The sequence below is a fragment of the Leptodactylus fuscus genome, chromosome 2, assembly GCF_031893055.1.
Source record: "Leptodactylus fuscus isolate aLepFus1 chromosome 2, aLepFus1.hap2, whole genome shotgun sequence".
NCBI classification, from domain to species: domain Eukaryota; kingdom Metazoa; phylum Chordata; class Amphibia; order Anura; family Leptodactylidae; genus Leptodactylus; species Leptodactylus fuscus.
In genome coordinates, this window is record NC_134266.1 from 227,286,453 (window position 1) to 227,312,787 (window position 26,335).

The 26,335-nt window shown below is 45.1% G+C and overlaps 1 protein-coding gene across 2 annotated transcripts; it reads left to right on the forward strand.

The window, feature by feature from the left end:
* Positions 1–10,283: 10,283 nt before the first annotated feature.
* Positions 10,284–25,122, forward strand: LOC142195719 (retinol dehydrogenase 7-like). Of its 2 annotated transcripts, none has more exons than XM_075265724.1 (5): positions 10,284–10,418; positions 17,208–17,530; positions 19,776–20,034; positions 21,552–21,715; positions 24,835–25,122. In XM_075265724.1, exons 2-5 carry the CDS (start codon positions 17,218–17,220, stop codon positions 25,047–25,049), a joined length of 951 nt encoding a protein of 316 aa, XP_075121825.1. In that variant the 5' UTR covers positions 10,284–10,418; positions 17,208–17,217; the 3' UTR covers positions 25,050–25,122. The 2 variants fall into 2 exon arrangements, with proteins under 2 accessions (XP_075121825.1, XP_075121826.1); XM_075265725.1 differs by lacking the exon at positions 10,284–10,418 and adding an exon at positions 14,224–14,273.
* The last annotated feature ends 1,213 nt before the right edge of the window (positions 25,123–26,335 follow it).

Sequence of the window (26,335 nt, forward strand, 5' to 3'; positions counted from 1 at the left end):
CCTCATTTCTTGCTACTGCCATATAGTGCCAGTTTCTGACTGGTAATTCAAAGAATATATTGGGGTTACGTGCACCCACAATTTTTACTACTGGTATACAGTGCCATTGTCTGACTGGGAATTCAAAGAGTATATTGGGAATACAAATACCCTCATTTCTTGCTACTGCCATATAGTGCCAGTTTCTGACTGGTAATTCAAAGAATATATTGGGGTTACGTGCACCCACAATTTTTACTACTGGTATACAGTGCCATTGTCTGACTGGGAATTCAAAGAGTATATTGGGAATACAAATACCCTCATTTCTTGCTACTGCCATATAGTGCCAGTTTCTGACTGGTAATTCAAAGAATATATTGGGGTTACGTGCACCCACAATTTTTACTACTGGTATACAGTGCCATTGTCTGACTGGGAATTCAAAGAGTATATTGGGAATACAAATACCCTCATTTCTTGCTACTGCCATATAGTGCCAGTTTCTGACTGGTAATTCAAAGAATATATTGGGGTTACGTGCACCCACAATTTTTACTACTGGTATACAGTGCCATTGTCTGACTGGGAATTCAAAGAGTATATTGGGAATACAAATACCCTCATTTCTTGCTACTGCCATATAGTGCCAGTTTCTGACTGGTAATTCAAAGAATATATTGGGGTTACGTGCACCCACAATTTTTACTACTGGTATACAGTGCCATTGTCTGACTGGGAATTCAAAGAATATATTGGGGTTATAAATACCCTCATTTCTTGCTACTGCCATATAGTGCCAGTTTCTGACTGGTAATTCAAAGAATATATTGGGGTTACGTGCACCCACAATTTTTACTACTGGTATACAGTGCCATTGTCTGACTGGGAATTCAAAGAGTATATTGGGAATACAAATACCCTCATTTCTTGCTACTGCCATATAGTGCCAGTTTCTGACTGGTAATTCAAAGAATATATTGGGGTTACGTGCACCCACAATTTTTACTACTGGTATACAGTGCCATTGTCTGACTGGGAATTCAAAGAATATATTGGGGTTATAAATACCCTCATTTCTTGCTACTGCCATATAGTGCCAGTTTCTGACTGGTAATTCAAAGAATATATTGGGGTTACGTGCACCCACAATTTTTACTACTGGTATACAGTGCCATTGTCTGACTGGGAATTCAAAGAGTATATTGGGAATACAAATACCCTCATTTCTTGCTACTGCCATATAGTGCCAGTGTCTGACTGGGAATTCAAAGAATATATTGGGGTTACGTGCACCCACAATTTTTACTACTGGTATACAGTGCCAATTTCTAACTAGGAATTCAAAATGCGCAAGGCTCCCGGAAAGGGACGTGGACGAGGCCGTGGGCGAGGTCGGGGGAATGGTTCTGGGGAGCAAGGTAGCAGTGAAGCCACAGGGCGTCCCGTGCCTACTCCTGTGGGGCAGCAAGCATTGCGCCACTCCACAGTGCCAGGGTTGCTTGCCACATTAACTAAACTGCAGGGTACAAACCTTAGTAGGCCCGAGAACCAGGAACAGGTCTTGCAATGGCTGTCAGAGAACGCTTACAGCACATTGTCCAGCAGCCAGTCAGACTCTGCCTCCTCTCCTCCTATTACCCAACAGTCTTGTCTTCCTTCCTCCCAAAATTCCGAAGCTTTACAGAACAATAACCCAAACTGTCCCTGCTCCCCAGAGCTGTTCTCCGCTCCTTTCATTGTCCCTCAACCTGCCTCTCCACGTCACGATTCCACGAACCTAACAGAGGAGCATCTGTGTCCAGATGCTCAAACACTAGAGTCTCCTCCATCTCCGTTCGATTTGGTGGTGGATGACCAGCAACCCACCCTCATCGACGATGATGTGACGCAGTTGCCGTCAGGGCATCCAGTTGACCGGCGCATTGTGCGGGAGGAGGAGATGAGACAGGAGTTGGAAGAGGAAGTGGTGGATGATGAGGACACTGACCCGACCTGGACAGGGGGGATGTCAAGCGGGGAAAGTAGTGTGGATGTTGAGGCAGGTGCAGCACCAAAAAGGGTAGCTAGAGGCAGAGGCAGAGGTCAGCAGCTTAGGCGAAGCCAGGCCACACCCGGAATCTCCCAAGATGTTCCAGTTCGTACCCAGCCCCGAAAAACTCCCACCTCGAGGGCACGTTTCTCGAAGGTGTGGAGTTTTTTCAAGGAATGCGCCGAGGACAGATATAGTGTTGTCTGCACAATTTGCCTCTCGAAATTGATTAGGGGCTCTGAGAAGAGCAACCTGTCCACCACTTCAATGCGCCGTCATTTGGAATCCAAGCACTGGAATCAGTGGCAGGCAGCAACGGCAGGACAAAGGCCGCCTGCCGTTCACGCCACTGCCACTGCCTCTGCCACTGCCTCTGCCTCTGCCACTGCCACTGCTGACTGTGCTGGCGATGCACTCCAGAGGACGAGCCAGGACACCACTTCATCTGCCTCCGCCACTTTGTTGACTTCTACCTCATCCTCCCCTGGTCCTGTCTTATCTCCTTCTCCTGCACCATCAAAGGCACCATCAGGCGTTTCTTTACAACAACCCACCATCTCTCAGACATTGGAGCGGCGGCAGAAATACACTGCTAACCACCCACACGCGCAAGCCTTGAACGCCAACATCGCTAAACTGCTGGCCCAGGAGATGTTGGCGTTCCGGCTTGTTGAAACTCCCGCCTTCCTGGACCTGATGGCAACTGCGGCACCTCGCTATGCCGTCCCTAGCCGTCACTACTTCTCCCGGTGTGCCGTCCCCGCCTTGCACCAGCACGTGTCACTCAACATCAGGCGGGCCCTTAGTTCCGCGCTTTGCACAAAGGTCCACTTGACCACCGACGTGTGGACAAGTGCATGCGGACAGGGACGCTACATTTCACTGACGGCACACTGGGTGAATGTAGTTGAGGCTGGGACTGCTTCCCAAACTGGCCCGGTGTACCTCGTCTCCCCGCCTAACATTCCTGGCAGGGACACGAGAAGAACACCCCCCTCCTCCTCCTCCTCTACCGCCTCCTCCTCCGCCACCGCCTCCTCCTCCGCCACCGCCTCCTCCTCCGCTGTTAGATTGACCCCAGCTACGAGTTGGAAACGTTGCAGCACTGGCGTTGGTAGACGTCAGCAGGCTGTGCTGAAGCTGATCAGCTTGGGGGACAGACAGCACACTGCCTCCGAGGTGAGGGATGCCCTCCTCGATGAGACGGCAATATGGTTTGAGCCGCTGCACCTGGGCCCAGGCATGGTCGTTTGTGATAACGGCCGGAACCTGGTAGCAGCTCTGGAGCTTGCCGGACTCCAACATGTTCCATGCCTGGCCCACGTCTTCAACCTAGTGGTGCAACGTTTCCTAAAGAGCTACCCCAATGTTCCAGAGCTACTGGTGAAAGTGCGGCGCATGTGCGCCCACTTTCGCAAGTCGACAGTAGCCGCTGCTAGCTTAAAATCTCTCCAGCAACGCCTGCATGTGCCACAACACCGGCTTTTGTGCGACGTCCCCACACGCTGGAACTCAACGTTTCAGATGTTGAATAGAGTGGTTGAGCAGCAGAGACCTTTGATGGAATACCAGCTACAAAACCCTAGGGTGCCACAAAGTCAGCTGCCTCAGTTTCACATCCATGAGTGGCCATGGATGAGAGACCTTTGTGACATCCTACGGGTCTTTGAGGAGTCCACAAGGAGGGTGAGCTCTGAGGATGCGATGGTGAGCCTTACAATCCCGCTCTTGTGTGTTCTGAGAGAATCCCTGATTGACATCAGGGATAACTCAGATCACACAGAGGAGTTAGGGATAGCATCCGATCCGTCACAGCTGGAGAGTAGGTCCACACATCTGTCCGCTTCACTGCGTTTAATGGAGGAGGAGGAGGAGGAGGAGGAGGAAGAAGAGTTGTCCGATGATGTGATGGTGATACAGGAGGCTTCCGGGCAACTTCGAATCGTCCCATTGTTGCAGCGCGGATGGGTAGACATGGAGGATGAGGAGGAAATGGAGATTGAACTTTCCGGTGGGGCCAGAGGAGTCATGCCAACTAACACTGTGGCAGACATGGCTGAGTTCATGTTGGGGTGCTTTACAACCGACAAGCGTATTGTCAAAATCATGGAGGACAACCAGTACTGGATCTTTGCTATCCTTGACCCCCGGTATAAAAACAACATCTCGTCTTTTATTCCGGTAGAGGGGAGGGCCAATCGCATCAATGCTTGCCACAGGCAATTGGTGCAGAATATGATGGAGATGTTTCCAGCATGTGACGTTGGCGGCAGGGAGGGCAGTTCCTCCAGTAGGCAACCAAGTTCTCACCGGTCCACACAAACGAGGGGCACACTGTCTAAGGTCTGGGACACCTTGATGGCACCCCCTCGCCAAAGTGCCGCCACGGAGGGTCCTAGTGTCACCAGGCGTGAGAAGTATAGGCGCATGTTGCGGGAATACCTTTCCGACCACAGCCCTGTCCTCTCCGACCCCTCTGCGCCCTACACGTATTGGGTGTCGAAGTTGGACCTGTGGCTTGAACTTGCCCTATATGCCTTGGAGGTGCTGTCCTGTCCTGCCGCCAGCGTCCTATCTGAGAGGGTGTTCAGTGCAGCCGGTGGCATCATCACTGACAAGCGCACCCGTCTGTCAGCTGAGAGTGCCGACCGGCTCACTTTGATAAAAATGAACCACCACTGGGTAGAGCCGTCATTTTTGTGCCCACCTGTGTAAAGCACCCCAACATGAAACTCCATGTCTGTACTCAACCTCTCCAATTCCTCCGCATCCTCATACTCATCCACCATAAGCGTTGCACAATTCTGCTAATACTAGGCTCCCTCCAACATGATTTCCCCCAACTCTGCTGGTTAGAGGCTCCCTCCACCCTGATTTCCACCAACTCTGCTGGTTAGAGGCTCCCTCCACCCTGCTTTCCCACAACTCTGCTGGTTAGAGGCTCCTTCCACCATGAATTTGCCCAAACTGGGCTGTTTAGAGGCTCCCTCCACCATGAATTGGTCCAAACTGGGCTGTTTAGAGGCTCCCTCCACCATGAATTTGCCCAAACTGGGCTGTTTAGAGGCTCCCTCCACCATGAATTGGTCCAAACTGGGTTTTTTAGAGGCTCCCTCCACCATTAATTGGTCCAAACTGGGCTGGTTAGAGGCTCCCTCCACCATGAATTTGCCCAAACTGGGCTGTTTAGAGGCTCCCTCCACCATGAATTTGCCCAAACTGGGCTGGTTAGAGGCTCCCTCCACCATGAATTGGTCCAAACTTGGCTGTTTAGAGGCTCCCTCCACCATGAATTGGTCCAAACTGGGTTTTTTAGAGGCTCCCTCCACCATGAATTTGCCCAAACTGGGCTGTTTAGAGGCTCCCTCCACCATGAATTTGCCCAAACTGGGCTGGTTAGAGGCTCCCTCCACCATGAATTGGTCCAAACGGGTTTTTAGAGGCTCCCTTCACCATGAATTGGTCCAAACTTGGCTGGTTAGAGGCTCCCTCCACCATTAATTGGTCCAAACTGGGCTGGTTAGAGGCTCCCTCCACCATGAATTGGTCCAAACTGGGGTTTTTAGAGGCTCCCTCCACCATGAATTGGTCCAAACTTGACTGTTTAGAGGCTCCCTCCACCATTAATTGGTCCAAACTGGGCTGGTTAGAGGCTCCCTCCACCATTAATTGGTCCAAACTGGGCTGGTTAGAGGCTCCCTCCACCATTAATTGGTCCAAACTGGGCTGGTTAGAGGCTCCCTCCACCATTAATTGGTCCAAACTGGGCTGGTTAGAGGCTCCCTCCACCATGAATTTGCCCAAACTGGGCTGTTTAGAGGCTCCCTCCACCATGAATTTGCCCAAACTGGGCTGGTTAGAGGCTCCCTCCACCATGAATTGGTCCAAACTGGGGTTTTTAGAGGCTCCCTCCACCATGAATTGGTCCAAACTTGGCTGTTTAGAGGCTCCCTCCACCATGAATTGGTCCAAACTGGGGTGGTTAGAGGCTCCCTCCACCATTAATTGGTCCAAACTGGGCTGGTTAGAGGCTCCCTCCACCATTAATTGGTCCAAACTGGGCTGGTTAGAGGCTCCCTCCACCATGAATTTGCCCAAACTGGGCTGGTTAGAGGCTCCCTCCACCATGAATTGGTCCAAACTGGGGTGGTTAGAGGCTCCCTCCACCATTAATTGGTCCAAACTGGGCTGGTTAGAGGCTCCCTCCACCATTAATTGGTCCAAACTGGGCTGGTTAGAGGCTCCCTCCACCATTAATTGGTCCAAACTGGGCTGGTTAGAGGCTCCCTCCACCATGAATTTGCCCAAACTGGGCTGTTTAGAGGCTCCCTCCACCATGAATTTGCCCAAACTGGGCTGGTTAGAGGCTCCCTCCACCATGAATTTGCCCAAACTGGGCTGGTTAGAGGCTCCCTCCACCATGAATTGGTCCAAACTGGGGTTTTTAGAGGCTCCCTCCACCATGAATTGGTCCAAACTTGGCTGTTTAGAGGCTCCCTCCACCATGAATTGGTCCAAACTGGGGTGGTTAGAGGCTCCCTCCACCATTAATTGGTCCAAACTGGGCTGGTTAGAGGCTCCCTCCACCATTAATTGGTCCAAACTGGGCTGGTTAGAGGCTCCCTCCACCATGAATTTGCCCAAACTGGGCTGTTTAGAGGCTCCCTCCACCATGAATTTGCCCAAACTGGGCTGTTTAGAGGCTCCCTCCACCATGAATTGGTCCAAACTGGGTTTTTTAGAGGCTCCCTCCACCATGAATTGGTCCAAACTGGGCTGGTTAGAGGCTCCCTCCACCATGAATTGGTCCAAACTGGGGTGGTTAGAGGCTCCCTCCACCATTAATTGGTCCAAACTGGGCTGGTTAGAGGCTCCCTCCACCATTAATTGGTCCAAACTGGGCTGGTTAGAGGCTCCCTCCACCATGAATTTGCCCAAACTGGGCTGTTTAGAGGCTCCCTCCACCATGAATTTGCCCAAACTGGGCTGGTTAGAGGCTCCCTCCACCATGAATTGGTCCAAACTGGGGTTTTTAGAGGCTCCCTCCACCATGAATTGGTCCAAACTTGGCTGTTTAGAGGCTCCCTCCACCATGAATTGGTCCAAACTGGGGTGGTTAGAGGCTCCCTCCACCATTAATTGGTCCAAACTGGGCTGGTTAGAGTCTCCCTCCACCATTAATTGGTCCAAACTGGGCTGGTTAGAGGCTCCCTCCACCATGAATTTGCCCAAACTGGGCTGGTTAGAGGCTCCCTCCACCATGAATTGGTCCAAACTGGGGTGGTTAGAGGCTCCCTCCACCATTAATTGGTCCAAACTGGGCTGGTTAGAGGCTCCCTCCACCATTAATTGGTCCAAACTGGGCTGGTTAGAGGCTCCCTCCACCATTAATTGGTCCAAACTGGGCTGGTTAGAGGCTCCCTCCACCATGAATTTGCCCAAACTGGGCTGTTTAGAGGCTCCCTCCACCATGAATTTGCCCAAACTGGGCTGGTTAGAGGCTCCCTCCACCATGAATTGGTCCAAACGGGTTTTTAGAGGCTCCCTTCACCATGAATTGGTCCAAACTTGGCTGTTTAGAGGCTCCCTCCACCATGAATTGGTCCAAACTTGGCTGTTTAGAGGCTCCCTCCACCATGAATTGGTCCAAACTGGGTTTTTTAGAGGCTCCCTCCACCATGAATTTGCCCAAACTGGGCTGTTTAGAGGCTCCCTCCACCATGAATTTGCCCAAACTGGGCTGGTTAGAGGCTCCCTCCACCATGAATTGGTCCAAACTGGGGTTTTTAGAGGCTCCCTCCACCATGAATTGGTCCAAACTTGGCTGTTTAGAGGCTCCCTCCACCATGAATTGGTCCAAACTGGGGTGGTTAGAGGCTCCCTCCACCATTAATTGGTCCAAACTGGGCTGGTTAGAGGCTCCCTCCACCATGAATTTGCCCAAACTGGGCTGTTTAGAGGCTCCCTCCACCATGAATTTGCCCAAACTGGGCTGGTTAGAGGCCCCCTCCACCATGAATTGGTCCAAACGGGTTTTTAGAGGCTCCCTTCACCATGAATTGGTCCAAACTTGGCTGTTTAGAGGCTCCCTCCACCATGAATTGGTCCAAACTTGGCTGTTTAGAGGCTCCCTCCACCATGAATTGGTCCAAACTGGGTTTTTTAGAGGCTCCCTCCACCATGAATTTGCCCAAACTGGGCTGTTTAGAGGCTCCCTCCACCATGAATTTGCCCAAACTGGGCTGGTTAGAGGCTCCCTCCACCATGAATTGGTCCAAACTGGGGTTTTTAGAGGCTCCCTCCACCATGAATTGGTCCAAACTTGGCTGTTTAGAGGCTCCCTCCACCATGAATTGGTCCAAACTGGGGTGGTTAGAGGCTCCCTCCACCATTAATTGGTCCAAACTGGGCTGGTTAGAGGCTCCCTCCACCATTAATTGGTCCAAACTGGGCTGGTTAGAGGCTCCCTCCACCATGAATTTGCCCAAACTGGGCTGTTTAGAGGCTCCCTCCACCATGAATTTGCCCAAACTGGGCTGTTTAGAGGCTCCCTCCACCATGAATTGGTCCAAACTGGGTTTTTTAGAGGCTCCCTCCACCATGAATTGGTCCAAACTGGGCTGGTTAGAGGCTCCCTCCACCATGAATTGGTCCAAACTGGGGTGGTTAGAGGCTCCCTCCACCATTAATTGGTCCAAACTGGGCTGGTTAGAGGCTCCCTCCACCATTAATTGGTCCAAACTGGGCTGGTTAGAGGCTCCCTCCACCATTAATTGGTCCAAACTGGGCTGGTTAGAGGCTCCCTCCACCATGAATTTGCCCAAACTGGGCTGTTTAGAGGCTCCCTCCACCATGAATTTGCCCAAACTGGGCTGGTTAGAGGCTCCCTCCACCATGAATTGGTCCAAACTGGGGTTTTTAGAGGCTCCCTCCACCATGAATTGGTCCAAACTTGGCTGTTTAGAGGCTCCCTCCACCATTAATTGGTCCAAACTGGGCTGGTTAGAGGCTCCCTCCACCATGAATTGGTCCAAACTGGGTTTTTTAGAGGCTCCCTCCACCATGAATTTGCCCAAACTGGGCTGTTTAGAGGCTCCCTCCACCATGAATTGGTCCAAACTGGGGTGGTTAGAGGCTCCCTCCACCATTAATTGGTCCAAACTGGGCTGGTTAGAGGCTCCCTCCACCATTAATTGGTCCAAACTGGGCTGGTTAGAGGCTCCCTCCACCATGAATTTGCCCAAACTGGGCTGGTTAGAGGCTCCCTCCACCATGAATTGGTCCAAACTGGGTTTTTTAGAGGCTCCCTCCACCATGAATTTGCCCAAACTGGGCTGGTTAGAGGCTCCCTCCACCATGAATTGGTCCAAACTGGGGTTTTTAGAGGCTCCCTCCACCATGAATTTGCCCAAACTCTGCTGGTTAGAGGCTCAATCCACCCTGATTTTCAAAACAAATGTTGGTGCCAACCTCAACTTACTACAAGGGCCAAATTCACTGCTGGTGACAAGCTCTCCTCACTGCAAGTGCCAAATACACATGTTTCAAGGTGTTTTCCTACTGTCAGAGAGGTGGTATTGAGTGTGTACAGTGTGTAGTTGTTAGGCTGTGATGTTGGGGTAATAGAGGGTCTTTGGTGTGTTAGATGCCCCCAGACATGCTTCCCCTGCTGTCCCAGTGTCATTCCAGAGGTGTTGGCATCATTTCCTGGGGTGTCATAGTGGACTTGGTGACCCTCCAGACACGGATTTGGGTTTCCCCCTTAACGAGTATCTGTTCCCCATAGACTATAATGGGGTTCGAAACCCGTTCGAACACACGAACATTGAGCGGCTGTTCGAATCGAATTTCGAACCTCGAACATTTTAGTGTTCGCTCATCTCTACTAGTGAGCCCAGGTACAAATCGATCTGGTATAAGACCTGTCCTGAGTTTTGCCCAGGATGGGGCCATAGTAATGAATGGTTGTGTGTACTAGCTGTGAAAATGAATGCTAGCACATTAACAGAGCACACGGTTCTGTGCATAGAGCCTTGCTGTAGCAGCAGCATATAGTGTGTGCTCTGTCTCATCTGGGTTTCACCTCTTGCAGCCTTTTCCTCTTATTGAGGCTGATTCGTTGCTTCCTGTCTGTAGTTTACGCCTCTTGGCCCTTCACCCATCCTGTGCACTGGAGAGGAGTGGTTACTGGCTCTCCACGTTACATAGCGTTCTATTATTGCATGGTGTATGCTGTCTATGGCTTCTTATCTATTTAGTTTGCACAGAAGGAGGGGAATTTATGACAATTTTCAAAGTCCATGGCTCCCAAACCCAGCCCGTGACATTTGTCCCCTATCATGTGGCACATTTCCTGTCTACTGAGTGCAGCTTCACATCAATTCCTCCTTTGGCTGTCTGTCGAGAGGTACAGTAAGGAAATGGTTCCTCAAAATTCTCTGCCATCAGCTGTATTGCTAACTTTAGTTTGGCGTGTCGGTAGTTTTATAGTGCAAGACACAGTCACAGAATGAAGCTCAGTGCTGACCAGATCTGAGTGGAATGGTTTATGAGGACACATTTAGCAATGCTGTCTATCTTTGCACTAAGAATCCCATTTGCAGTTTTAGACACATTTACGAATCTGCTGTACGGACTTTCATAAATATGGAGCGTTTCTAGAAACTCCAAAATTCTGTCTCACCATGAGAAATATTTGGCACAAAAGTGGAGACAAATATTTTGCACAAGACGTAATGGAATAACATAAGCAGACACAAATCGTCTCTCGCTTATTGAGACAAATATGTGGCACACGACAGGAATTTTTGGCGCACGATGTAAATAGTTGTAAATTCTTTACATCATTTTAAACTTGGTCTACTTTGCACAGGAAATCTGCGCCATATTCGATCTTTTCTGTTTCATAAAGGTGTCGTAAAGTGAGACACTTCTAAACCTCGCCCATTCTGTTGTAAATCACGCCCATTTTGGGGCTCCTGTTTCTAAAGTGTCCAGCCCTGTTTTTTTCTGGTGCACGCTGGTCGCAAATATGTTATAAACGCCATGCACTATGAATTTTAGCGCATATGTAGACAGAAAAGTGGACTTGGATTGATAAATGTGCCCCATTCATATATATATATATATATATATATATATATATATATATATATATATATTTACACTGTATATACACACACACATTTCTTTTTATATTCTAAATATATGGCATTTCAAGTAGTGGGAATGGTGAATCTATATTGAATATTAATGATTTGTTCATATTAATTAAATATATAGTGAAATGAATCTAATTAAAATACTGATATCAGAGCATTCTAATCAGAACAACAGACCGAAGACTCAATCTAATGCCATATGCAAGCAGAGCACATTGTCTGAATCTGTCAGCATTTACTGTAATGTAAAAACCCAAGATGTAATGTTTGAGTACTTTTCACCCGGAACACATGTACATTATCACTTGTGATGGATGACATACAGTGGTATCTGTAACCAATAGAGATGCCTGTTTTAAATAACATGTGATATATGTTTTTTCTACTGGACACGTATGTATGGAACAGTCTGCTCTGGTATTCCATCTACACTTCTCAACATTGACACTGATAACACTAAGGACAGGATGTAAGGATTTGCAAATCGAGGAAGTAGCAGGTGTCACAAAGATCTGCAAATATTAAAATTTTCAATCACCTAACTCCAATCTGTGACATAAAAGTAGAAAAACAAAGTTAGCCACATGGAACTTCATGCGTTCATCAGTTCAAATGGTTTTGTGGGTTGATTGTGCGAGGTTTCCTGTTCAGTGACATGCCCAGTTACTGCCACTTGTCACAAACAGATGGAAAGAATCCTTTCAAGTAAGAGCTTGGTTTATCTCTCATGGATGGAACATGGGTATGGAAGACTATCCGTATATTCCTAAGCCTAATGCAGAAAACACAAACAATCAGAAGACGTTTTCACGACATTGGGCTGTGAGCCGGACATCCAGATACAAGAGATCCATTGACCTTACAAATCTCCTCTCAAACGCTATCATAATAAACTGAAAGACAGCAATGGAGGTCTATACTCTTCAGGCATGAGTCCCTCTTTTGTCTAGAATGCACTGATAACCAGAGAACTTTCTGGAGACCATGGAGGCTGCACCATGTAGTGACCTTCACAAGTGAACATCACAGTGACCCTACTCCCAGGGTATAGTGAGAGGTTCCTAATATATGGTAGGTGACCACTCTAGTCTTTATTCCAAGTACACAAACAACTTGGTGTTACCCTGATTTAGTTGTGGAACCAGTAGTACGACCATTTCTCCAAAGTGTTCCAGAACCCCCAGGAGAATGCTGGGCTGCACGTTGCTCATGCTACTGTGAGCATGGTCCCTTAGGTCACTGTTAAGAGCAGTCACAGTGACAGCCCACAAATGCCAATAGGCGAGGTGCTAGTGCTTACATCTTACTATTTGTGCTGGCCTAGTTCCAACACAAAACAGGGCTTATCTGTCTACCCCAATTTCTCCTTGCTGGACCATTTGTCGGCTTGACTTCACCATAACCCTGGATCGGAGAACCCATACAAGAGAGGTGCACTGCTGTTTCCAGGAGCAAATATAATGTTGGATGTCTCCACACTGACTAAAACTGGGAAATGTTACCAATGGCAGAAAAGTTACAGCTACATTGCAGTTGAGTAAAAAAAAAAAAAAGACCTTGCATGGCGCACCTGCTAAATTTGGTGGTGTATAGCTTTTTAAACGCATATATCAGTTTAAAGGAGGTATTGTTCATGCAAATTCCCTGTAATATAAAGGAGGACTAAACTATAACTAAAACACAGCTTTTATTAGCACTACCTATAAAAAAAAACACCAAAAAACACAAACTGTGCACAATCAGAAAAGCAGAACCAATGGCAGCCGCCTATTTGTCTAATGATGTAGGGAGATAGAGCTGTTATAGTGCTGCATCACTATTGTATATGTCTCAATGACATCTACAAAAAAGGTACATATCCCAAGGTTACTGGCCTGACGCCAAGCCAAGGTACTGAACCCCAAACCACCATCATGGGAAAATGCAGCCAGCAGTCCTATGCTCCAACTAAGGATACCTACGCATTTCATTAAATCATCAGGAGTTGATGAAAATCACTGCGATGTTATGTGTGAAGTAGTCTGCCTACATTCGATAACAGTGGTGTGTGGGCATCAAACACCATAATTAAATACCTGGGCATCCCCTTCTACATGTGTTGGGGGCAGAACATGCCCCACTCACATGTCATTACGCCACAGAGCTTCTGCCCAGGCAGAGCATAGAACCGGACATCAACATCCGTCTCGAATATCACAAGACTCCACCACCCTATTAATGACAAGAGGCGTATGATTCCCTTGGAAATGGAGGATGCTAGCTATTGAAGCTTCTTCACTCATTAGTCAAATACAGCAATCACCCCAACTAGCTTTCTGAGTATATCCTGCATATTATATGAAAACTTGTAAAAAAAGGGATGAGATCCAGCGATTCCCTCTTGATTAAAAACTTCTTTATTGAACCAACATATTAAAAATATCAGCAGGAATGGTTAGACATGGATGGTAAAATTCATGATAGTAGTAATTGCCACTGGCTGATGCTCTTAGTCGTAGCCAGTACTTTCACCCTACGATTTGTTAAGTGCTGCAAAAAATATTGGTGCTATATAATAAAATAAATTGTATTATTATTTATTATTATTCACATGTTCGCAGAAAATATATAATTTATACATAAGCAAAACAAATACATTGTTATATTCCAAACAGTACAGTTATTAGTAACATTAGTAGCTCGAAACAGCGGTTCCTGATTTGTGGCAGATTCATCATCCATATCTTCTGCTTCTCTGTGTATTGTCTGCCACAGATTTATTGTGAGGCTACACAATGATTCTGACTGTGTCCCATTGGACAAGCAGAGTTTGCTGTATTTGTGCACTAGACGTTGCGATCACAGCATTCTCAGGGTTACAATGCATATGACTGGCCTTATCCAGCTACTGCTGTACTCACTGAGCCCCCCTCCCCCTAGTGGCAACAGAAAGAATTTTAGGTTTTAATTTATTCGTCTACTCCATTTTACCACTTTTTCCTGCACAATGTATTGTGGGAAGTTTCCACATAGGGTGGCACGCTGCCAGCTCATACTGGCTGAGGGGATATCCTGGCATTTTAAGGGAAGTACAAAAATCGGCATGGCTGTGACAGGAATATGTGAGTATTCAGACTCTTTCTTTCACCAGCCCGGGCTGATTTCTTTTTATTTTTCACACAACATTCCTGTAACTCTGCTCATGTGCAGGCAGCATGGTATGTGTACTGAAACGCTTCGCCTTGTTCCAAAGAGTGTAATATGATACAGTAATATGTGCGACAATTGTCTAATATGATAGAAATGAGAAAAATTACAATTGCGCTATTGTTTTGTTATTGCCGTGGCTATCTCTTATCACTACAAAGTACAGAGAGAATCTGCAAGACAAACATTGTAATAATATAAAAAACTACAAATGGGATATTTTATTAAACTGTTATTTTTGCTCCTTTTGGCTCGCAAATACTTTAGGGGGCAATTGTTAAAAGCAGATTCATTTGCAGCAAAGACTAATACTAACACACAAAGTGGTATAAAGTTCGATATGTGGACTTTCATACAACGTGTAAACTCTACAAATATGTCCCCAAGGCTATGGGATGAGATAACAATTCTTCAATTACAACAGACTGGAACAGCTCTAGAATAAGATTTATCTGTATTGCAAAGCAACCTTTGCAGGAAATAAATTATTTGAGATATGGTAATAACCAATATCTAGCATAACCAGTACCTAACATAACCAGTATCTAACATAATCAGTACCTAACATAACCAATATCAAACATAACCAGTATCTAACATAACCAGTACCTAACATAACCAACATCTAACATAACCAGTATCTAATATAACCAGTACCTAACATAACCAGTATCTAACATAACCAATATCTAATATAACCAGTATCTAACATAACCAATATCTAATATAACCAGTATCTAACATAACCAGTACCTAACATAACCAATATCTAACATAACCAGTACCTAACATAACCAATATCTAACATAACCAATATCTAACATAACCAATATCTAACATAACCAGTACCTAACATAACCAGTATCTAACATAACCAGTATCTAACATAACCAGTATCTAACATAACCAGTACCTAACATAACCAGTATCTAACATAACCAGTACCTAACATAACCAGTACCTAACATAACCAGTATCTAACATAACCAGTATCTAACATAACCAGTACCTAACATAACCAGTACCTAACATAACCAATATCTAACATAACCAGTATCTAACATAACCAGTACCTAACATAACCAGTATATAACATAACCAGTATCTAACATAACCAGTACCTAACATAACTAGTACTTTGCATTTATTTTTATGGGGAAAATAGTACTATGGGGATGGGGCGGGGGGTCTTAACTTGCCTGGTTCTTGGTCTCAGTTTTAGAGTCCAAGGCAGAGCATTTTTCGTCTCATTTGCATGATAAATGACATGGTGATTTACATGAAAATGAGGCTCCAAAGCTGAATAACTGAGACATATTTGGAAAATGTAGAATCACCTCTAGAAAGTACTAGGTTTATAACAAACTTACTGCTGACAGACTCCCTTTAAGAGGACTTTTCACCACCTCTACCAGTTCCAGTTCTTAGCATCTAATAGATGCTGCTCCACTGATTCCAGCACAGTTGGAACTTTCTCTCTAGCCCCCACCATTCTAAAGCACAGTTAGTTTTGGTGTCTGATGTGTCAGGCAGGGAATGTGATTTAAATCTTCAATCAGAGGCAGCCAGTGTCAGAGCTCTGAATAAACCCCTTGTCTGCTCCTGCCTGACACCATCCTCCTGACAGTACAGAGAATAAATAGTATATCAGACACCAAAACTAACTGCAATGATTGCTCAGGAATGGTGAGGGCTGGAGACAAAATTCCAACTATTCTAGAATGAGTGGAGCAGCACGTATTAATGGATGTAAAGAGTTGGACTTGTTGGAGGAGGTGAAAGGTCCTCTTTAACATCTTATAGGCCTGCCTGATTTTGATGTGTTAACGCTCAACATGCTCTTACTGTACATAAGATGTCTTAGTTTATAGTGGTCATTGATAGGTTTACTTTAACCCTTAAGTACTATCATGGTGTCTATCATACACCACTATCATATACATATCATCAATGATAGACACCATGATAGTACTTAAGGGTTAAGGGCTGTCCTAAATAATATGAAATTCAGTGTAGGGAATTTACCAGACTCACTGCGCCTCAAGTATGGCCTAAAATAGGGGCAGTTTAGTTGTTAAAGCAGAAGCACAATGAATCTGCACAATTGGCCTTTACAAATGTTTAGGGTCTAGTCATTTTTTTCAATAAGAAGTATGAATTTGCTTGGAATGGACAGTATTTCTGTTTTAATAGACCTTCCATTAGTCCAAATTGGCTAGAGAAAGGCTGAAGTCCCATGTTGCAAAAAAATGCTACATTTTATAGTATCTGCAAAGGGAATGAGATTCTGGGTAATCCCATCCACACATTGCAGTAAAAAATCTGCAGCAGGAAAGCTGTATTTTCAAAAACTACTGTGTTTTATTAAATTACATCATGTCAATTATACCTGTGGAAAAGCCAAAAATGCAACGAAAAAAACCGTTGCATTTTTTTCACAGATTTTTTTTTTTTTGCTGAATTTCATTACCTGGGGCCTTAGAGGGCATTCACACGGAGTAACGCGGCGCTGATTCTGGCACAATAACTCGTGTATAAATCCATTTTATGCGTGTAAAATGGAACCCCTTGAAGTCAATGGGAGTCTTTTTGTTATTGTGCCAGAATCAGCACCGCGTTACTCCGTGTGAATGCCCCCTTAGCCTTACTCTGGTTAGCCTCAGCTACCACCATTTTTTACCTTTAACCTCTGAACTCCTGGGGTTCAGATCAGTAACAATAATAAAAGATAAACTGTGCGCTGCCTGTGAATTGGCTTCAGGCTGTTTTCACACTGAAGGAAAAATGTACTTTATTTGATATTTAGATTTTTACATATTTTTATTTTATTCTTTCCATTTTCTGTCCAGGACCTGAGTCATGTGGATTCTCATCCTTGTGGCCTTAGCTTTCATCTGCCTGTTCAGGTGGAACCAAAGACGTTTGATTCTTCCAAATCTCATAGATAGGTACGTGCTGATCACAGGATGCGACTCTGGCTTCGGAAACCTTGCAGCAAAGCAGCTGGACAAGAGGGGCATGCATGTGCTTGCAGCTTGTCTTACAGAAAGAGGAGCTGAAAACCTGAAGAAGGAGACATCTAGTAGGCTGAAGACGGTGATCCTTGATGTTACTGACAGCCAGAGTGTGAATGCTGCAGCTGCATGGGTTGCCTCCATTGTGGGAGATAAAGGTATGCCATTTCTTTATCATCCATTATAAGTGTGCAAAGTATTGGCTAGACAACCTCTCAACATTTAGATGCAACTTGGGAAACTGGATGGCAAAAGTATCTCATCAGAGGGGGCCACACGGTGGCTCGGTGGTTAGCACTGCAGCCTTGCAGCACTGGAGTCCATCTGCAAGGAGTTTGTATGTTCTCCCCGTGTCTGCATGGATTTCCATCCCATATTCCAAAGACATACTGATAGGGAAAAATGTACATTGTGAGCTCTATGTGGGGCTCACAATCTACATTAACCCCCCCCCCCCCCCCAAAAAAAAAAAAAAAAAAAGTATCTCATCAGGCTCATGATAGTCAGAATCCTGTCCTTCACTTTCCTATAGTTTCAATAAATAAGGCCTGGTTCACATCTGCGTTCGGTATGCCATTTGAAGAGTCCACATGGGGACCCCCCCGATCGGAATACCGAACGCATTCGCAATCGCTGAGCTTATAAAAGCACACGGACCCCCTAGACTATAATGGGGTCTGTGTGTTTTCTGCACGGTCTTTGCACAAGGTATGCAGAGAGTAAAGTAGTTCATGAAGTACTTTTCTCTCCGCATGACTTGTGGAGGCAGTGCGCAGAAAACACACGGACCCCTTTATAGTCTATGGGGTCTGTGTGCTTTCATAAGCTCACCAATTGTCATTGCGTTCAGTATTCCATTCGCGGGGTCCCCATGCGGACTCCCAGAACGGAATAACAAATGCAGATGTGAACCAGGCCTAAGACAGCCAAGCAAGAGGTGATGTAAGGTGATGTCCACTGGGGTGCAGAATCAGACTTTGATAAATCGGGTGCAGTCTAAGGATAGGTTCACATCTGCGCTTGAGTTTCCATTCTTTGGGTCTGCTTGGGGGATCTGAAAAACGGAAACTCAATCCGCTTTAAAAGCAGTTAGCCGTGGAAACCCCTGGACCCCATAGACTATAATGGAGTCCATCAGGTTTCCGCCCCCAAAAAATGCAGAGATAAAGGTCCTACTTGCAGGACTCTGCATTATTAAAGCGGAATGGGAAACAGAATCCCCGAGCATTGACCGAGGGCAGATGTAAACTAACCCTAAGACTGTCTAATATAAATTGCAACAACTATTAGATAATATTAGTATATCTGCCCCAAGGTGTATCACATATCAAGCAAGAAGCACCAAATCTATTCCACAAGTCTGATAGTTTTACTGCATTTTCTGCCTGCTTTGTTTCATTTTAAGCTGCCTGAAAGTAAGAAATCTAGGTTAGGGATATGCAAATAAGACCTCAATAGGATAAAAAGAGAAATGAGCTCTAGCACCACCTATTGGAAAGTATCTCCCTACAGATTAATGTTTGTTTTTTAAAGAAACCTAAAGGCATTATTTGGGAATAATAAGCAAAAGCAAACCAGATTAACTCCTCTAAAAGGAAGTGGGTCCCATCCACAGACAGCTTTGTCAAGGTTGTTGCCTCTCATCGAAAAGGTTGCACTAGAGCTCATTGCTCTTATCCATCAATGAGATCTTATTTGCATTTTCCTTATTCAGAATTCTTAGCAGGTCTAATAAGTTAATGCACCGTCTCCCCAATGAGATACTGTACCCCTTATGAATTTAAGATAGTAATACTAAACCTGCCCCAGTGTTCCTAAGTAGAGATGAGCGAACCCTGTTCAGATCAGCCGATCCGAACAGCACACTCCCGTAGAAATGAATGGAAGCACCTGTGACGCCAGCCGGCCGACGGGAAAGTCAGCGTCACAGCTGCTTCCATTAATTTCTATGGGAGTGTGCTGTTCGGATCGGCTGATCCGAACAGTGTTCGCTCATCTCTATTCCTAAGAATACCTCAGTGGAAAGCATCTCTGTATTACAAGGATTGTTTTATCACTGTTTTCTCGAATTCAGCCAGTGAGTAAAATCACAACAAAACAGATCGGGTATACTGGATTTACAGATAAAACAAAACTAAGATCATACACTTACCAAATGCATTTACTTGTTTGTTAATCTGAATATATTTTTTATTTCCTTATAAAAATCTATCTAGAAATGCAATTTCATGCTAAGTGGGCACTAGACCATAGAACCTTTGTGTATAAAATACTGTATATTAAATTGCCATGAGTTCTCTGTGTGGTTACTTTAAGTTCAAATAAAAACTTAAAAGACAAAACTGACTTGAAATAACAAAATGTTAACTTTTTGGTTAACCACGTTCTGCTTTTTTCTGCCAGGTCTTTGGGGTGTAGTGAATAATGCTGGTATTTCTGTGCCAACTGCCCCAAACGAATGGCTGACTAAAGAGGATTTTTACAAAATCCTGAACGTGAATTTGTTGGGCGTCGTTGATGTCACTCTTAAGATGCTGCCTTTGATTCGAAGAGCTCGTGGACGTGTAGTGAATGTTGCAAGTATTGCTGGAAGATTAACCATTTGTGGAGGGGGATACTGCATGTCTAAATATGGAGTGGAATCTTTCTCCGACGGTCTCCGGTGAGTAATAAGCTTGATTATTCTGTCATTTTTTTTTCTACTTTTCATAGTTTTATTGCTAAGTTTTAAATTGGATTTGTAGCAATAACAAATCAGAAATATTCTGAAATATTCAAAGGTTTGGTGACTTCTCATTAGGATAAGAGATAAAGAATTGATTAGTAGGGGGCTTGACCATATACAGGAGGTTGTCCATACCAAGTATTGCATCTCATGATTAGGGAGTATAAAAACTACGGAAAGATAGCGCTCCTTCTGTGTAGTATAACCGCACAACCACCCTTGATTCTCCTCAAAATCTTGGGGTGTAATGCTTTGCCCGTGTGGGGTAAACGGTCTGGCTTTAGCAAGGGCCGCAAACGTTTGGGTGCCGTGTCGTTAGGATAACTGACCATGATAAAATGAGAAACAGAGTACAGCATATAACTCACAAAAACCCAGGTAGATGCGCTTCTTTTCAACAAACCAACAGGACTGCCTCGGAGTTTTTGAATCCAGGCTTTATTGAAAACAGATAACACATTTTGGGGTATCTATGCGTACAAGCAGAACGCACCCCTTCATCAGATCTACACAAGTGACAGGTTCACACTAGCGTTCGGGTCTCCGTTCTCAGCTTTCCGTCTTCTGTATGCAGAAGACGGAAAACTGTCAGAGCGGCTGCAAAATCACGGGCGCAGAATAACGAGGCGTATATGCTCCTAACTCCCACTGAAATGAATGGGAGCCTTTTGAGCGCGTCATCTGCCAGCACGTGTATACGTACCAGATCGCGCTCCACGTTACATCATGTGAACGCACCCTTATATGGCACCAGATTGTAAAAAATCCGCGACCGCTGCAGATTTTTTATTTATTTTTTAATAGGCTGTTACCTGTAAGAGTAATTCCAGTAGGTAACAGTCCCTATTTACTTACCAATCCTGGCTCCTGCGCCGGTGCTTCCCCTTCTATGGAGGCGACTGTTCGCAGGAGCTGTTCGCCTTGGGGCCCCGTCATTCCTAGTTACTCCACTGGCCTCAGGACACAGTAAAATCAGTGGTACACATATAGTAAATGCATGCAGATATTTATATTTTACTGTACACTATATATACTGTATGTGTAATGGGAAATGCAGTATTAAATATATTGCTTTTAACTGTGTATTTATAGGGGAAAAACTTGTATATATTACCATATATATTAAATAAATCTTAAAATGTATGACCAGACAGTTAACATAGATTTCTTTAGTAGCGCTTCTCATTCAATGATTGGACTCATATACATACTAGAGCTTTACATAGGAGACTGGATTGCCATAAAGAGCCCTTAGAAGCAATATTTTTTATGGATTCAAACTGAAAAAAACTTTAACATGCCTCCATATGAAATTGGTAGAGAATGGTCTCATGCACCGCCGTCCTATTACAGCTGTATAGAAAACTGAGCCGTAGTACTGCCTTGGACGTGAAGTCTAATGAAAAGCAACCAATTTGTAAGTCACTCAAGCTGCCTGTATTTCTATCTTCTAGCCGTGAGATGAAGCCATTCGGTGTGAAGGTCTGTATCATAGAACCTGGTTTCTTTTCAACACAAGTAACAGATGCCAAAATGATGAAAGACTCGGCCAATAAAGCCTGGTCTCGTGTGTCAGATGAAATCCGCAGGAGCTACGGACAACAGTACTATGAGAAATGTGAGTAGATTGTTCAAGGAACTATAGATATATCAATCAATCAATACATAAATCAGTTATCACTATTACTATTGTTCTAGGCATAGACCTCAGATAACCATATACTAGCAAGTTAGAAAATAGCATCAACATCAAAGCATTTCCTGCTTCTTTTATACACTGCTCAAAAAAATAAAGGGAACACTTAAGCAACACAATGTAACTCCAAGCAACACTGATTAACAATCAATTTCACATGCTATTGTGCAAATGGAATAGACAACAGATGGAAATTATTGGCAATTATCGAGACACACTCAATAAAGGAGGGTTCTGCAGGTGGGGACCACAGACCATATCTCAGTACCAATGCTTTCTGGTTGATGTTTTGGTCACTTTTGAATGTTGGTTGTGCTTTCACACTTGTGGTAGCATAAGACAGACTCTACAACCCACACAAGTGGCTCAGGTAGTGCAGCTCATACAGGATGGCACATCAATGTGAGCTGTGGCAAGAAGGTTTGCTGTGTCTGTCAGTGTAGTGTCCAGAGGCTGGAGGTGTTACCAGGAGACAGGCCAGTACACCAGGAGACATGGAGGGGGCCGTAGGAGGGCAATAACCCAGCAGCAAAACTGCTACCTCTGCCTTTGTGCAAGGAGGAACAGGAGGAGCGCTACCAGAGCCCTGCAAAATGACCTCCAGCAAGCCACAAATGTGCATGTGTCTACACAAACGGTTAGAAACCAACTCCATGAGGATGGTATGAGGGGCCGACATCCACGTATGGGGATTGTGCTCACAGCCCAACACCATGCAGGATGCTTGGCATTTGCCACATAACACCAGGATTGGCAACTTTGACACTGGTGCCCTGTGCTTTTCACAGATGAAAGCAGGTTGACACTGAGCACATGTGACAGAGTCTGGAGACGCCATGGAGAGCGATCTGCTGCCTGCAATATCCTTCAGCATGACCGGTTTGGCAGTGGGTCAGAAATGGTGTGGGGTGGCATTTCTTTGGAAGTTCGCACAGCCCTCCATGTGCTCGCCAGATGTAGCCTGTCATTAGGTACCGAGATGAGATCCTCAGACCCCTTGTGAGACCACATGCTGGTGCGGTTGGCCCTGGGTTCTTCCTAATGCAGGACAATGCCAGACCTCATGTGGCTGGAGTATGTCAGCAGTTCCTGCAAGATGAAGGCATTGAAGGTATGGATAGGTCCACCCGTTCCCCAGACCTGAATCTGATTGAGCACATCTGGGACATCATGTCTAGCTCCATGTTTGGCAGAGCTACCCAAAATACTTGCACCACAGATTGTCCAGGAGTTGGCAGATACTTTAGTCCAGGTCTGGGAGGAGATCCCTCAGGAGACCATCTGCAACTTCATCAGGAGCATGCCCAGGCGTTGTAGGGAGGTCATACAGGCACGTGGAGGCCACACACATTCAACTTTGTACAGAACAAAGTATTCAATGAGAATATTTCATTTATTCAGATCTAGGATGTGTTATTTGAGTGTTCCTTTTATTTTTTTGAACAGTGGATAGGGCCACTTTTCTGACGTGCTGATGAAATTGCGGAACTTTAGCAGTTTTGTAGAAGAGACAACCAATAAGATCCCATCAGGTCAAACAATTCTAGCAGTCAGAATGCTATGATGGGGGCAACACGGTGACCCAGTGGTTAGCACTGCAGCCTTGCAGCGCTGGGGTCCTGGGTTCAAATCCCACCAGGAACAACATCTGCAAGAAGTTTGTATGTTCTCCCCATGTTTGCGTGGAATTCCTCCCTTTCTAGAAAAGACATACTGATAGGGAAAAAAAAATGTACATTGTGATCCCAATATGGGACTCACAATCTAAATAAAAAAAAAGAAGAAGAATGCTCTATGATGGAAACATACACATTTAATATATCTTTGAAGTTACAATGAGCTGAAAAGATTGACAGTATAGACTCGGATTAAACCACAATATGTGGATACTGTATGTTTGGAAGAGCTGCCCAAAATACTTATTATTAATTATTATTAATTCCATGGTGCTTTTCATACTCTTCTACAATGTTTGGGAGACTCCTGAAACAGGGATGACCGCCTGGAGTCCTAGAAGAGTGTGAAAATCTTCAGAATCCAACAGGCTGTCTGTTAATACATATGCCAATTGGTAACATCATGGGCCATGTCCTGCCATGCAAAAGGGATGTGTGTCATGTCCCTCTACTGGAAATTTCCACAGAATGCTTTGCATACTTCTCTCCCTGCAGTTCATATGACTGCTCCAGGGACAATTTCTGATGATCTGGTGATGTTCTGTTTCACTGCTTCCAAAATGGAACATCACCATTACTCTTCCCCTCCCCTATCCCCATCAATACTTACCAAGCCTTCCTGTGTCCGGGATGGCTCCTCCCCTCTTCCTTTCTTCTAGTAGTGGGTGGAATAGGTTAGCTAGGGAGAAGAGGAAGGGTAGGAGGGGCTAGTAATGGGCGGGATCACTAGGGTTAGAGAGACAGGGAGGGTGGGAGGGGCTAGTAATGGACAGGATTGTTAGGCTTAAAGAGACAGGGAAGGTTTTGAAATGGGGTGAGAGAGGAGGGGGGGCTGAGTGAGAGGGAACTAGTGTAGCAGCTACACAGGAAGCTGTACAGCAGGAAGCTAACACCAAGTAAACAAAGGCAGAGAATGCCAACAGCAACCAGAGACACCCAGAAATCACTCCAAACACTACTAAAGGTATATGGATGTACTTATTAACCCATTACTAGCACTAACAGACCTTTATAAAAAAAAAATTCTGCCCGGAAAGCCCCTTTAAGCTTGAAGCATACTGACATACACTGTACTAGCCAGACCTAGCATTAGTCCTGACTGTGTAACTATTTTCTACCTCTGGAAAACATTAAAAATTTGATTTTAGGCTTCAGCATGAAAAAATAACAAAAAAAGAAACAACAAAAATACTTCACTGAATTGATAATAAAGTAAGAGGCATCTTGAGCAATATAATATTCACCCTATTATCAAGGAGTACATTTGTGATACAGTTTAGCTGTAGATAAGAATCGTCTGCATCAAACATGAAATTTTGTGTGTAATTACTTGAACTAAATCCTGTTTTATATTTCCATGCACAGTATTAAACACCTTAGACCTGTCACTGTCATCATCTAGCAAGAAGTTGTCTCTGGTGTCAGATGCCATGGAGCACGCCTTAACTGCAGTCCACCCCAAGACACGCTATTCTGCTGGATGGGACGCCAAACTCCTTTACCTTCCCCTTTCTTACTTGCCTACTGTAATTACAGATTTTCTTATTTGTAGTTTGACTCCTAAACCGGCAAAGATATAAGTATTGTCCCTTACACTAAATGTATCCTTTGTGTTCTACGTTCTGGAGTCTACAGAATAAATGTGTCCATATATTGTATACTGGTGTGAGCTGCTTTATTATTTTACTATACTGTTTACTACCTCAGGGAAGTTGAAAAAAAAAAAAAGCATTTATACTCACCTTCCTTCACCTCTTTTGGGCCTCCTTGTGGTGTCTGGTGCTCTTCTGGTGACATCATGTGCGCAGGGTCAGGGCGCTCGGCTTGCTCTTGTCACCATTGACGTCCAATCACAGGCCTTAGTTTTTTTTATTTTTTACCCCTTCCCTGGGCGCCCACCTATTATTTCACTTATGTATTGCAACTTGTTCGACCCAAAATGAATCGGGGACCCGAGTTGCCTGAGACTTAATGAATCTTGAGAGCTTCGCCCGTCTCTAGTTCTCAGATTATATACTCCGGGGTAGTTGAGCTGAGCGTGCAGTATCGTCTGCAGAGTGTAGTTGAGCTCAGTGTGCAGTATCGGACAGTGTGCACACTCTCCTACATCGGGCCGTGCGCTCAGCTCAACTACTCCGGAGTGTGCTGAGTTGAGCTGAGTGTGCAGTATCAGTGTGTGCAGTATCGGACATTACTACGTGGGAGATGAAGCTGAGCTGGGATTTTAAAGACGATCCTATTCACTACACAGCATGTAGTCCAAAAATTGTTTCAATTTTTGGACCCCACGCTGTGTAGTGATTGACTCCCTCCCTCCCCCTATGTGACTGTCTCACAGTCACATAGTTCACAGTCCCAAATTAATCGAATATTAAATCCACCATTCGTCTAAATTGGAGGTCACCTGATTTCGGAAGCCAATGGGTTTTTTTCCCACCTCCCCTGCGCAGTTATTGGTGCAAAAAACGCGCCAGGGAAGGTGGGAGGGGATATGAATTTTTACTGCGTTTGCCTCGTGGTGTTCGACTGGAATCGAACACCTCGAATGGCCTGATATTCGATTGAATATGTATTCGATCGAACGGTGTTCGCTCATCTCTAATTGAGATTAGTTCTGGTCCCACATTTATGTACCGAGCTTAGGTCTCTTACCATATTTATGAATCAAGCTTACATCTGGTATTGTATATATGCATACCTCCCAGCTTTCAAAATATAGAAAGAGGAAAAGTATGTGCGACGTGCTATGCTCGTCACAGCAAATTTAGCTCCACCCACTTCTATATTGACTCTGCTCATTCTGATCCATTTTTCCATGTGCTCCCACACAGTATAATGCTCCTACAGACAACCTATCATTATATGT

What these genes read in the sequence shown, in the direction of transcription:
- LOC142195719 (XM_075265724.1), top strand. Translation starts at nt 17,218, where the DNA reads ATGTGGATTCTCATCCTTGTGGCCTTAGCTTTCATCTGCCTGTTCAGG. An exon ending in CTCCATTGTGGGAGATAAAG is followed by an intron (nt 17,531 to 19,775) that starts GTATGCCATTTC and finishes TTTTTCTGCCAG; the next exon opens with GTCTTTGGGGTGTAGTGAAT. An exon ending in TCTTTCTCCGACGGTCTCCG is followed by an intron (nt 20,035 to 21,551) that starts GTGAGTAATAAG and finishes TCTATCTTCTAG; the next exon opens with CCGTGAGATGAAGCCATTCG.